We start from the raw sequence: 12,787 nt of genomic DNA on the forward strand, positions 1-12,787 counted from the left end.
GTTTATAAAACACTCCTTGAACACAGAATTTAGCTCAAGTCCACTTTCTGATGCTCTTTTCTCCTTAAACTTTGCATTTTTTAAATTTACCCTGCTCAACTTGCATTATAAATCTTCACTGAAGTTACCCGAGTAACCACATGGCAGAGTCTATACTAGGCTGTTTGAGATTTCTTCTGCCAATGAAATTAATCCTAAACGCTTCGTTTTAACCTCAAGCAGACTCCTTGGACAAAGACAAAAACCAGCCACATTCTTCACCAAAATACGCAAGATGGTCCCTAGGCAACATATTAAAATTCTTCTCGGACACCTCTTGAGCCAGCACACTTCAAATCACTGTCCGCACCATTGTCTTCCATGTTCCTACTCATACGGCCCATCAAGCAGCACTTAAAGCATTGTACTGCTTTCCTAACCCAAGATCCAAATTCCGCTTTCCTCTGACGGCGGCCATCAGGTGAGCCAAGATGGGTGCTTTCAAGTACATCCAGGAGCTGTGGCGGAAAAAGCAGTCGGACGTGATGCGCTTCCTGCTGAGGGTCCGCTGCTGGCAGTACCGCCAGCTGTCGGTGCTGCACCAGGCTCCCCGCCCCACCCGGCCAGACAAAGCGCGGACGCTGGGCTACAAGGCCAAGCAAGGTTGCCATGGGATCTGGAGGGATGGCTCAGAGGTTAAGAGTATTGCCTGTTCTTCCAAAGGTCCTGAGTTCAATTCCCAGCAACCACATGGTGGCTCACAACCATCTTTAAAGAGATCTGGCGCCCTCTTCTGACCTTCAGGCATACAGACAGAATATTGTATACATAATAAATAAATAAAAAATAAACCATATTTCTAAATTTATAAAGCTGGTTTTGAAGTTGGACTCTGGCTCAGTCCCTCTCTAATTCCAAGCCTTTTAATAAGAGAAAAACCCAGAGTTTATGGAGTTTCTGTCAAGAGCCATGATATGGGACAGAAAGAAATACTAGTTTAGAAAACATCTTTGCTTTTCTTCATATCTATCATACTTTTCATTGAATATATCTATCATGCCTTTCAGTGAATATATACATATATGTCTATATGATTAATGTTTAAGTTTTTCACAATGAACAATGAGTTTTTCCTGAAGTGACATTTGAAGTTTCCAGGAAGAAGATGGGGCCCCATAACAACAACTCCACCTGGTTGATATGACATCATGATACGTATAGCGCTACTACAAGACCTGCTTTGGGTACCAGCTGCACAAGACAGTTCCAACTTGGTTAGTTGAAATGGTGCACATCTTATACAACATTTTGGCCAGACCTGCACAAAATACTCAGAGACTATTTGCAATTTTAAAAGACATTGATCTTGAAATTTAACCATCATTTTACTTTCACAGGATCCCCCAGAAAGAATATCGCCCCCATGACAGCTGGAAGTAATTCTAGAGGACGATGTCCCCTCTCCCAGTAAAGTTTGCCCTTGGGTTAGGGACATCATTTAGGGGTTGATTATAATTAGTATATGATTGAGGGTTGGGGGAGGAATTTTATAAGCTCAGGGATCATTTTGAAAAAAAAAAGAGGGATGATGGGATAATAGATTTGTAATTGTGAGTTACTGTTTTTAGAAAAATATATTGGTATAGATTCTTGTATATTGATACAAAGTTAAATTATATTGACTATTGTATGCATGCATGTTTCTACCTCTGTTTAAAACATTTTTTAAGTATTGACATATATTGTATTGATATATATTGTATATATTTACCATATTGCAGTGTACATTTCTACCTCTGATTAAGATACTTATATAATATTTGTGTATTGATATATATTTACCTACTGCAATGTATATTTGTACATTGTTTATATTTGGAGGTCATTGTCCTCATTTGTTTCACAGTTGTTTATTTTCTTAGTCTTTAAGTTAGATAGATATTGAGAATTATATAGATTAATAGTCATCTAAGTTTGTCATTTATATTTAGACTAATCAGGTTCTTTAGATATATAGAGATTATACTCAGTATAGATAGATAATCTTCAACTTCTTCAAAGAGCTGTAGAAAATGGCCTTTAATCTAACTCAGAGTTTTGTGGTAGTGAGACACAATTGCTCCTGGCAACACCACTCTATTCCCGAGAGAATGTTGAGCACCAAAGACACTCCACCTGGCGCCTTTCTTTTTGGCAGAACTGGCCTTGGGGCAAAGAAATGCCCATACCTCAATGGCTGACAAAGATACAGAGCGTGCATCAATGGATAAAACAGGACTGTCATATCCTGCCAAGACAGGGTAAGATAGTTTTGAAAAGTTGCTTGCCTTAGAAAATGGTATGTCAGTTATGTTAGGCCTTAGCCAAAGTTGGTTGCTTCAACGCTGCTAATGTGACTTTGGGTGATTGCCCAGGTAGCTAGTTGTCTCTGTGATTTGTTGCATGTTTTGGAAGTTGTTTTACTGAACTTCCTAATTACCCAGGTAACATTATTTCCCTTCTCAGATCTTCGATGGAGTTGAAGACTATATAAATGTAGTTACTTTCTCTCATGACTTGGCCAAGTTATTTATTATACAAGACCTAAGGTAGTTAGAATAGGATATTTGTACTTATTGTATATAATTTCATAGTAGGTTTAGAACTCTCTTATTTAAACAAAAGGGGGAGGTGTTGCGGGAGGTCCTCCCACTCCTCCAGCCTATAGCTGCTGAGATACCAGCCCATTGGGGCGTGGTCTCTCTCCCTTTAAAAAAGCGGCCACTTCCCTCTCCTCTCTCTCTTCACTTCCTGCTCCTCTGGCGACTAGACTCCCTTCCTGGTTGCATAGAGGGCTGTTGCCTGGGACAGTGATCTGTAAGTTTTTTCCCCTTTAAATAAATACCACCCTATTAATCATAATTCCAAACTGGTGTGGTATTGTTTGTGACTTACGCCTTCATTTTGGCGCCCAACGAGGTTGCCGTGGTGGCCGCAAACGCCCGGTGCCCAAGGGTGCGACCTATGGCAAGCCTGTCCATCATGGTGTGAACCAGCTAAAGTTTGCCCGAAGCCTACAGTCTGCTGCTGAGGAGAGAGCTGGACGCCACTGTGGGGCTCTGAGAGTCCTGAATTCTTACTGGGTTGGCAAAGATTCCACATACAAAGTTTTTGAGGTTATCCTCATCGATCCATTCCATAAAGCTATCAGAAGAAACCCTGACACCCAATGGATCACCAAACCGGTCCACAAGCTCAGAGAGATGCGTGGGCTGACAACTGCAGGCCGCAAGAGCCGTGACCTTGGAAAGGGCCACAAGTTCCACCACACTATTGGTGGCTCTCGCCGTGCAGCCTGGAGAAGGCGCAACACTCTGCAGCTCCACCGTTGCCGCTAATATACGTAATGTTTGTACAATTCATACCCAATAAACAGTTTAGGACCGTCAAAAAAAAAAAAAAGATCCAAATTCCTCCAAACAAAAGCATGGCCAAGCCTGTCACAGCAATTCACCAGTCCCTGGTACCAACGTCTGTCTTGGGGTTTTTATTGTTGTGAAGAGACACCATGACCATGGCAACTCTTAGAAAGAAAACGTTTAATGGGTGTGGCTTACATATAGTTTCAGAGGTTCAATCCATTATGATCATGGCAGGGAGCATGGTGGCATGCAGGCAGATATGGTGCTGGAGGAGCTGAGAGTTTTACATCTTGCAGCAAACAGGAAGTCAACTGAGACACTGAGCCATATCCAGATCATAGGAACCCTCAAAGCCTGTCCCCATAGTGACACACTTCTTCCAACAAGGCCATACCCACTCCAACAAAGCCATGCCTCCTAATAGTGCCACCCCCTACGACATTATAGGAGCCAATTACATTCAAACTACCACACCCCATAATCTTTTTATTGCTCATTTTTTGATCCAACCTTTTATTTTTGAATGTGGCTATACACATTGCTTCAGAGAATTCCAAAATCTGAAGCTTTTGGGTCTAAATGTATTTTGAACTGGTTCCTCTGACTCCCTAGGAAGTTTGCTTCCTGATGATTTGGCATATACATATTTTTTAAACCTGTAAACTTGGGTTTGGATAAGTTTAATTCATGAGACCTGTTTCTACCAAAGAAAATTTCATGTTTGCCTCTGTTATAATCCCTGGATTCTTAAAACTTGGAACCATTTTATTTTAGTTGTAAATTAATGTTTCTCAGACTGCCAAGGAAATATAAATTGGAAAAGCTGAATGAGAAGAATCATTGCTGTGATGTTCTTTCCTCCTGGTACCATGGTGAGGACAAATCTACTTCCTAAATTTTTTTTTTTTTTGAGCCAATGCATTTCCTAAATTAATGATTCACTGAGGACATGGTTGTTCAGGGACTGGCTTTGTAAGAAGTGGCACAGGCGTCATCTCCAGCCACCTTTCCAATCGTCCCCTAACCCAGTTTCCCATGTCATGTTTGGCAAGACGTCAGTAGTCCAGGTTAAAGGTTCCTGGGCTCACCATCCATTCATTCAGCCTGTATGTCCTCAGCACTTGCTCTGTTGAAGTCTTTGTTCCTGCGGCTGGACCAGGGCAGCGTCAGCAGTCTGCTTTGCATTGCTTGAGCTTGCACATTGACTATATATGTTCAGAAGAAGAGAGGAGTATAGGATAAACTCATCATTTATGGATACAGTCTTATATTTTAGAACGTTATACAATACATCAGGTATCCATATGTTTTCCACGAAAAGCTTTTATTTTAATCTAGTCTTCAATATTCCAAAAACTGCCAGATAGCCCTTTTTCAGTCCCAGTAACTCTGTTTGGTTCTTCTTGTAAGACCATTATTCTACCTTAACACCTTGAGTAGGATTGCCTTACTTCTTGAAAATATGTGTGTGCTTAGATAAATGTTTTCTCTGCTTAATTATTTGTCTAGTGCAAACTATTCAGTTGATTATGTTTCTTTTAGGAATTTGTACTCTCTAAATGTGTCATTTCTCTTTATGAATCTATGTTTCCTTGGTTCTAATAATTGCCTTCTTATAAATAATTAGAAAAATATTACAAAACTGATTTTAGACATTGGTAATCTGAGTAGGTAATTTGAGATTATGACCTTAGAAAAACAAAACACTTTAAGCCCTATACGTTTTCTGGTTAGCTTCCTGGAGACAACTTTTAGGTAACAGTGCAGGAAGAGGAACAAGCCAGAGCCTTACTGTCTTCTTGGAAACACACACACACACACACACACACACACACACACACACACACGACACACACGACACAGACATGCAGAGATCAGAGTTTGTCAAAGTTGAAGCACCCAGAATTGGCTTTGAAAGCTACCCAGAGACTTCTGCAAACCTGAGAAATTCCTAGGTGTCTCTACTGAGAAATGACTTGAGCATGTGTGGGAGGAGGTTCCACAGCTCTAGGGACAACCATGGAAAGCTCATTGTACGGAAACTACTAGAGCTCACAGGGAGCCAAGAAGAGACTACAATTCCACTAAGCTTAGCGACCTCAGAGAGGGAACTGGACAGTCCTTAAAGGTCCAGGTCAAAAGCAGGAATGTTTGTTGTAATGTGAAGGCTGCTCTGGACCTGCCCCTACAGACCTGAAAAACAAGATTTGAAAGGAAGAGGCTAATTGATCTCCCGCTGACTTAGCTGACTGAAGAGTCTAACACCCATTAAAGGAGAACACAAACAAAACCTAGCCTTCACCAAAGTTTTCTTGCAGAATGTTTAAAATATTTTTAGACTTGTATTAATCTTTCCTGAAAACATTTAGTTATTTTACTTAAATATATTCTCCAAGCTCATATTATGATCAACATATAGATTTTATAATTAGGTATATGGCCGACTGGGAGTTGATTTTTTTTTAAATATAGTTTAAGACACTTGTGAAGGTCATTTTTTCCATATGAATAGTTGATTAATCCAGAGCTATTTCTTGAAAATCGAACCGATAAACATTCCATGTCCTTGTTGAGGTATCTTGGAAACTGTAGCAAGAAAGAAGTTGACCGTGCCATGTGCCCCTCCTTACCTACCCACTGTGTTGTCTCAAATCCTGTAACTCTGTAGCAAATCTTAAAATTAAGTACTAGAAGGCCCAAATTTGCTCATTCTCTTACAAAACATCTTTGTCAATTCTAGATTCTTTTTACTTTTCTATATGATTTTTAGAATATATACAAAAATTTATAGATGGAAAAACTTGCTGGAGTGTTGGAGTCCTATTGACTCGATAATCAGTTTGGGGAAACACAGCTGTGGTGGTGACAGGGAAGTTCTTCCATTCATGAGAATGCTGAGCCACCTACTTAGATGGCATCTCCAATTCTTTTATCAGTGCATTATGGTTTTGAGGATGTCCATTTTAACATCTGCCAAATTTGTCTCTAATATTTCAGGCTTGGGTTTGATTCTACTTGAAATAGTTCATGAACAATTTGACACAAGGTGACCTGAGTGCTAGGCTATTCTTAAACTCATTATGTAGTTCAAGGCTGACCTCAAACTTCCAGTTGCCTCAATTCTCTCTCTTCAAAATTTTTATTTCTGTTTCTTAGTTATCAAACAAAAGAAATACACATAAGTAGCTAGGAAGTGCATATTTCAATATTTGATAAGTTATTGAATAAGGTCTAGAGTTCAAGTTCTCAGTAGGATTAATATTGATCCCAGGCAAGTGAAAAACATTAGCTTTTACTGTAATAACTAATTTACAAACGTAACTAGTACATCAATCTGTGTGTTAAAAGGCATGCAGGTTAAGGCAATTTTAAATTTAATAAGGGTAGAAATATTATGAAAAACTGTTTAGAACTTTACTTGGGTGAGTAATAATGAAAAAATGATTGAGAAATAGTGAATCGGAGTTTAACTCAGAGGTCTTGAAGTACGTGATTCTACATAAGCATGTTGAGTTCTTTGGTGGCAGATTATCTCAAAATTTTCTAGTGGTAGCCGGACAGTAGTGGCACACGCCTTTAATCACAGAATTTAGGAGGCAAAGACAGGCAGATTTTTGTGAGTTTGAGGTCAGCCTGGTTTACAAGAGCTAGTTCTAGGACAGCCAGGGCTGTTACACAGAAAAATCCTATTTCGGAAAAAAAAAAAAAAAAAGCAGAAGTGAATTCATCCATGGCCTTGCCAGTCATCTCTCAAATAGCATCATAGCATTCAAGACTAAGTAGTCGATTTGGTCACTGTAAATACCAGCCTCTGATCCCTGTTTCTTGATATCAAACTTGCTGATTGTGCAAAGCATACACATTTACATCAATCTGGTGATCACTAACGTATTGTGGTAGAAGACTTTTTCCTTCCAAATATTTTTTTCTTAATTTCAATTGTGTGGTTTCTTTGAAATTTCATGCATAAATACCATATCCACATCATTTCCACCCCCCCCCACCTCCTCCTGTATCCATCTGTCTCGAATTCATGACTATTTCTTTAGTTATTATTGGGACACACACATATGCACACACATTTATAAATACAACCTGCTGAGTCTATTTAGTGTTGCTCATATGTATGTATTTAGAGCTAACCATTTGGAAATAGATAACCTATCAGGGGGCTCATCCCTAGAGAAAACTAATTCTTTCTCAGCAGCCCTTAGCTACCTATAGCTCTGCAGCGAGGGGTAGGGCCTTGTGAGATGTCCCCCATTCGCAGTGGCATGTAATCTGATTTATCCTTTTGCTTGTCTTGTTTAAGTGGCCTTATTATGGAGACTTCACAGATGGATGTTCCCTGTCATATGGAGCAGACACTCCCTTACAGCAGGCATCCTAGTGCCCTGGCCCTTACAGTCTCCCCATCCTCTCATCTGAGATAGTCTCTGAGCCTCAGGTACAGATTGTGGAGTAAATGGTGTCAACCAAGGTTGGACACCCCAGGCGTAACTGTTTTCTGCAGTTTGACAAGTTGTGGATTTCTGTAAAAGGTGAGAGCTGCTTCTACCTACAAGTATAGGGATGAACATTTAGAATGCAGTTTGAAAATATACTGATTTAGGTAAGTGGCATTAGTGTGTTCTCCTTTAGGGTCCATGACCTCTCCAGACAGGTAGTTCGCTAGATTTACAGTATCATGCATGAATTTTCTCCTATTCAGTGGAACTTATGTCTAACTGACTGTTGGTTACCCTCCACATGCCAGCATTGCCTCCTTCTTCTCAAGATACATACATTGTGTGTGTGAAGATACATACATACATACATTATGTGTGTGTTACTGCTTTTGTTGCAATGAAGATTCTCTATATAAATGGAGAGAAGCCAACTATCTTCTCTTTCTCCATCTTCAGCACAAAGGTATTTGGTCCTGTCATTTCTCATGCTGAGGGAGAGTCATTGGTAATTATTGCAACAGAGAAGCTATCTTGAGACTTGAGGAAGCAAAAACCTCAAGGCTTTAGGGTGCTCTCATCCCAAGGGAACTAAGGTGTGTGGTAACCCTGACACACACATACTCATACTCACACATGTACACACTTTTATACACACACATACACATACTTACACACACATACTCATACACATATAGACACATTCACACGTACACACACTCACACACCTATACACTCACATACACACACAATTCACACACATACATACATTCACATAGACACACACATACACACACACACACACACACACATTCCTTTGCTTACATCCACTCTCTCGTGTTGTCTGCTCCCCTCTCCTGCTGGTCCTTTCTTTCCCCAAATAGATTCATTTCTATTGTTATATGTCATTTTTAAATCTAGGTTCTACATATGAGACAAAAACACATGCTATTGTCTTTCTGTGTCTGGCTTATTTCACTTAACACAATGATCTCCATTTCCACCCAAAACAATGGCAATGTTTTGTTCTCATTTGTGACTGAATAAAACTCCATGTATATCCTCCACATTTTCTTTGTTCATTGTCTACTGATGGGCATCCCATACCTTGGCTTTTGTGAATGCTGGGAATACCAGACACAGGTTTTCAGGAAATACTTTGGTGGGTGGAGTCAGCTGGTATGGGAGGTCCTTCTGTTTATGTGTTGCTTTTATTGGTTAATAAATAAAGAAACTGCCTTGGCCTGTTGGATAGGGAAGGATTTAGGTAGGTGGGGAAAACTGAACTGAATGCTGGGAGAAGGAAGGTGGAGAGAGAGACACTATGGAGTCGCTGAAGACAGACACTGGTCAGAGATTTAGCAAGGAAGCCACAGCCACGTAGCGATACACAGATTAATAAAATGGGTTAAATTAACATGTAAGTGTTAGCTAATAAGAAGCTAGAGCTAATGGGCCAAGAAGTGATTTAGTTAATACAGTTTCTGCATGGTTATTTCAATTCTGGGCGGCCAGGACAAACAAGCAAGCCCCTCCCCCAGAAGTTAGCTATATTACCAGGAGTAAAACTGGCTCCTACAGCCATCTCCACAGTGGCTGCACTAGTTTATGTTGGTAGAAGAGTTTTGAGATACCCTCTTGCTCTGTGTCTCTATGGTCTGATCATCCTTTTAATTTTTTTTTTAAGGTCACAAAGAAGCAAATGAGAAAGAGTTAATAAATTGGTTTTTAATCTGAAACTGGGAGCCAAAGAACTTATCCTATTAATTGATCTGAGACATGCCTTTCTCCTTTTCTCCTTTAAAGCAACAGTCTCTTGTTATGCATAATTCACTGTGGCCAGCAGGAATTATACACGAATTCCCAGCTTGTCCATTTGTGCCAATAATAGACCATTAATAGACTTCTATTAATTGGACGTTTAGAAGACTGGCCAAGAATACCGTCTGGGTCTCCGCGGGTCGGCTGTAGAAACAAACCTCGAGACGGAACATGAGCATACTGATGCAGAGCCAGACATCTGATGGCTGGCTCTATTGAACAGTCAATGTCTCATCTCTCTTTCGTACTCTCTCACCTGATGTCAGTGTTCGAAAACCTCTCCTGAAGCCAAAAATTCTCTGCTTCTCTGTCTCTCTCTCCCCAAACTCTTTAGACTGGTTGAGGAAATTAAAATGAACTTGACTTTGAAAGCAGCAAGTATGAGTGGTATGTGTGTGCATGCCCTGGATTTATTAGGTTAATATTTTTTAAGACAGATGAACATAATTTCTTAAACTATGTGAATACATGCCTACAGAAATAAAGATGTATTTTTTTTTCCTGAGTATTAGGTAGATTAGTACAGGAAGATAAAATGGAAAAACATATACACTGTGATTGAGACAATCAGCATAGACTGGCGATTACTGCTTTTGTAAACACGTGTGAGTCTTTTCATTGCTCCTATTTAATTCGGTGTCAGGGTTACCACACACCTCAGTTCCCTAGGGATCAGAGCACCCCAAGCCCTGGAGGCTTTTGCTTCTCAAGACAGCTTATCTGTTGCAATAATTACCAATAAATCTCTCCGCATGAGAAATGACAGGGCTGGATGGCTTCTGATGAATTGGGAGGGTGAGAGGGTAGCTGGCCTCTCTCCATTCATCTTGATAATCGCTGTTACTACATAAACAGTGAGACATGTTACCGTGATTCATGTTTGAGGCAATTCTCAGCTCAATGCTGATTCCAGAGACAGTCTACCTAATAAACTGTTTGATTGGGGTTGCAAGGCAACAGCAAGCCGCTGGCAGAAGGCGGGCAATCTGACCTTGTGAGTTAGGAGTAGGGAAAGGCATTGACTTGCTGTGAAGGGCAGACTATTTAGCAGTGCATCTGATAAGCTCTCTTCTGAGAAACTGGACTACTTATTTCTCATTATTCTAGTCAGATCAGTATTAGCCCAGGTTAGATACCAAAGTAAAAAAAAAGAGGACATTCTCAATGCATGGTTCAAGTCCTTTCTGTTTTTAACACCCCAAAACATATGAGTATCAATTGGCAGGATCACTGTAGGGGACTGGTGTTCTGCAGATAACCTGGAAAGACTGATAGGATCATACTCTCAAACAAGTCTGGACTCCTCTTCTCTCAGCCCAGTTGGAAGAAAGAAAATAATTCTTAGGCAGGCACCTGGAAGAAGCTGTGATTGCCAATTGTGTCCAATGAGCCATTTTCCCTCCGGAGAAGCTTGATGCCTATCCATCTACATTGTGTCCTAACAATAGAAAATCAATCAGGGCAGGCAGGATCTGCCTGCTGCTCCAAGCCCAGGGAAGACAGATCGTCCCTCAAGGGTTTTCTCCTCTTAGAATTGCATTGCTTCCCATTCTGTGCGGTCTTCCAATGGGTTTAAAGTCAACCACAGTCAGGCACTCAGTGTCACAATACAAACCCAGTTTTGCAGGGTTCTCTTTCTTGGAGAACTGAAGTGAAGGGACTCAAAGAGCCAGTTTTCCCCAATAATAAAGCTGTTTATTCTGGGACAGCTGTCACTGTACCCTGACACTTCTATTGTTCTGCTAGTGCAAAATCTGAACTTTGAAATTTATTAATATGTTTCACTTTTATGGTTTTCAGACTTGGATGACAAGGTCTGGGCATATCTCAATTATTCTGGCTAACAATGAGCTGAGTTTTGGTAAGTCAAATCCTCTGATAATTCTCAAGTTCCACAGAGGCCAATTTAGCCACCCAAACTTCTTTTCATTGTGGTTTAAAATTTTAAAAATGTACAGAATTAGCATTTCCTTGTAAAATTTTCAAAAGCGGTGCCATTGCAAAATAGCATGGCAAGAAAAATGGGGGTGGGGAATGCAGGAACCAGATCAGCTTGGCTATTCGGTTATTAAATGGGTGTGGAAAGGCAGTCATGTTGGTGCACGCCTGTAATCCCAACACTGGGGAGGTTTAGGCTGGAGGACCATGAGTTCAGGGCCAGCCTGGACTACACAGCAAAACCCTACTTCAAAAGTGGGGACCGGCATGTGAAATTTACTTCCAAAGATTGTTGTGAAACTGCATTCTAGCTCATGAGATAGGTGCTCAGCTAAGAGTCCTGGCTGTGCAGACTGTACCTATTGCTCTCAGCAGTTCTGTAAGTGGCCATGAGCTCTGCTTTTTTGATTCTGGCAGAATTCCTGTGAAGAGAGACTCGCTTTATACATAAAGAAGCTGAAACTTAATAGGTTAATAACTAATTTGGGTGATGGAATTAGGAAAAAAGAACCAGAGGTATTTTTTTTCACATTTTGTGTTGTCTTTGTGTTGTCTCTGTTATCATTTATAAAGAGTTGAGTGACAAGAGGCTGGTGCCATAAGGGGCAGAAGTGGGTCACCCGAGACCTTGAGGCCTTGGTGGGAGAGAAACAGATACGCCACACAGAGAGAGATAGGGTATAGAGTTTATTTAGTGGGTTATAGACGGGAAAGGGACGGGGAGAGGAGAAGGAGAAGAGAGAGAGGCAGAAGCTGCCTCTCTAGAAGGGGAGAGGGGAGGGAGGGAGGGAGAAGGGAGGAGTGGGAGGGGAGAGATTGGGAGTATACAGAACTTGTCTCTTAAAGAGACAGGGTACCCAGATGACAGACCAGGCCAGCAGATTACAACATTCCCATCTTTTTCTTATAATAAAATGGCAGGGAGTTAAGCATAACAGGCTGGAGGAATTGGGACTGCAGACTCTGAGGACTCAGGTAACCACTGCCATACCTCGTGGCACCAGCCTTGGGTGACTCATCTCTTTATAAATTATAACAGTCTCCTTCTATATTTTATGTTCTTTTGTTTTGTTTTATGGTGCTGGGAATTGAACATAGAGCCTCATGCATGTTGGGCAAATACTTTGAGACAGGGTCTCACGAAGTTTACCAGGTTGGCCTTGAACTTTCTATCCACCTGTATCAGCCTTCCCAGTAGCTAGG

The 12,787-nt window shown here is 40.7% G+C and overlaps 1 protein-coding gene across 1 annotated transcript; it reads left to right on the top strand.

Annotated features, from left to right (window-relative positions):
- Window positions 1-470: 470 nt before the first annotated feature.
- Window positions 471-3,388, top strand: LOC121434147 (60S ribosomal protein L15-like). Its single transcript, XM_041632973.1, has 2 exons — window positions 471-681; window positions 2,938-3,388. Exons 1-2 carry the CDS (start codon window positions 471-473, stop codon window positions 3,354-3,356), a joined length of 630 nt encoding a protein of 209 aa, XP_041488907.1. The 3' UTR covers window positions 3,357-3,388.
- Window positions 3,389-12,787: the final 9,399 nt, after the last annotated feature.

This window comes from Microtus oregoni, unplaced genomic scaffold (genome assembly GCF_018167655.1).
Source record: "Microtus oregoni isolate MIOR12 unplaced genomic scaffold, Mior012 000042F_ref0000377, whole genome shotgun sequence".
Taxonomy (NCBI): domain Eukaryota; kingdom Metazoa; phylum Chordata; class Mammalia; order Rodentia; family Cricetidae; genus Microtus; species Microtus oregoni.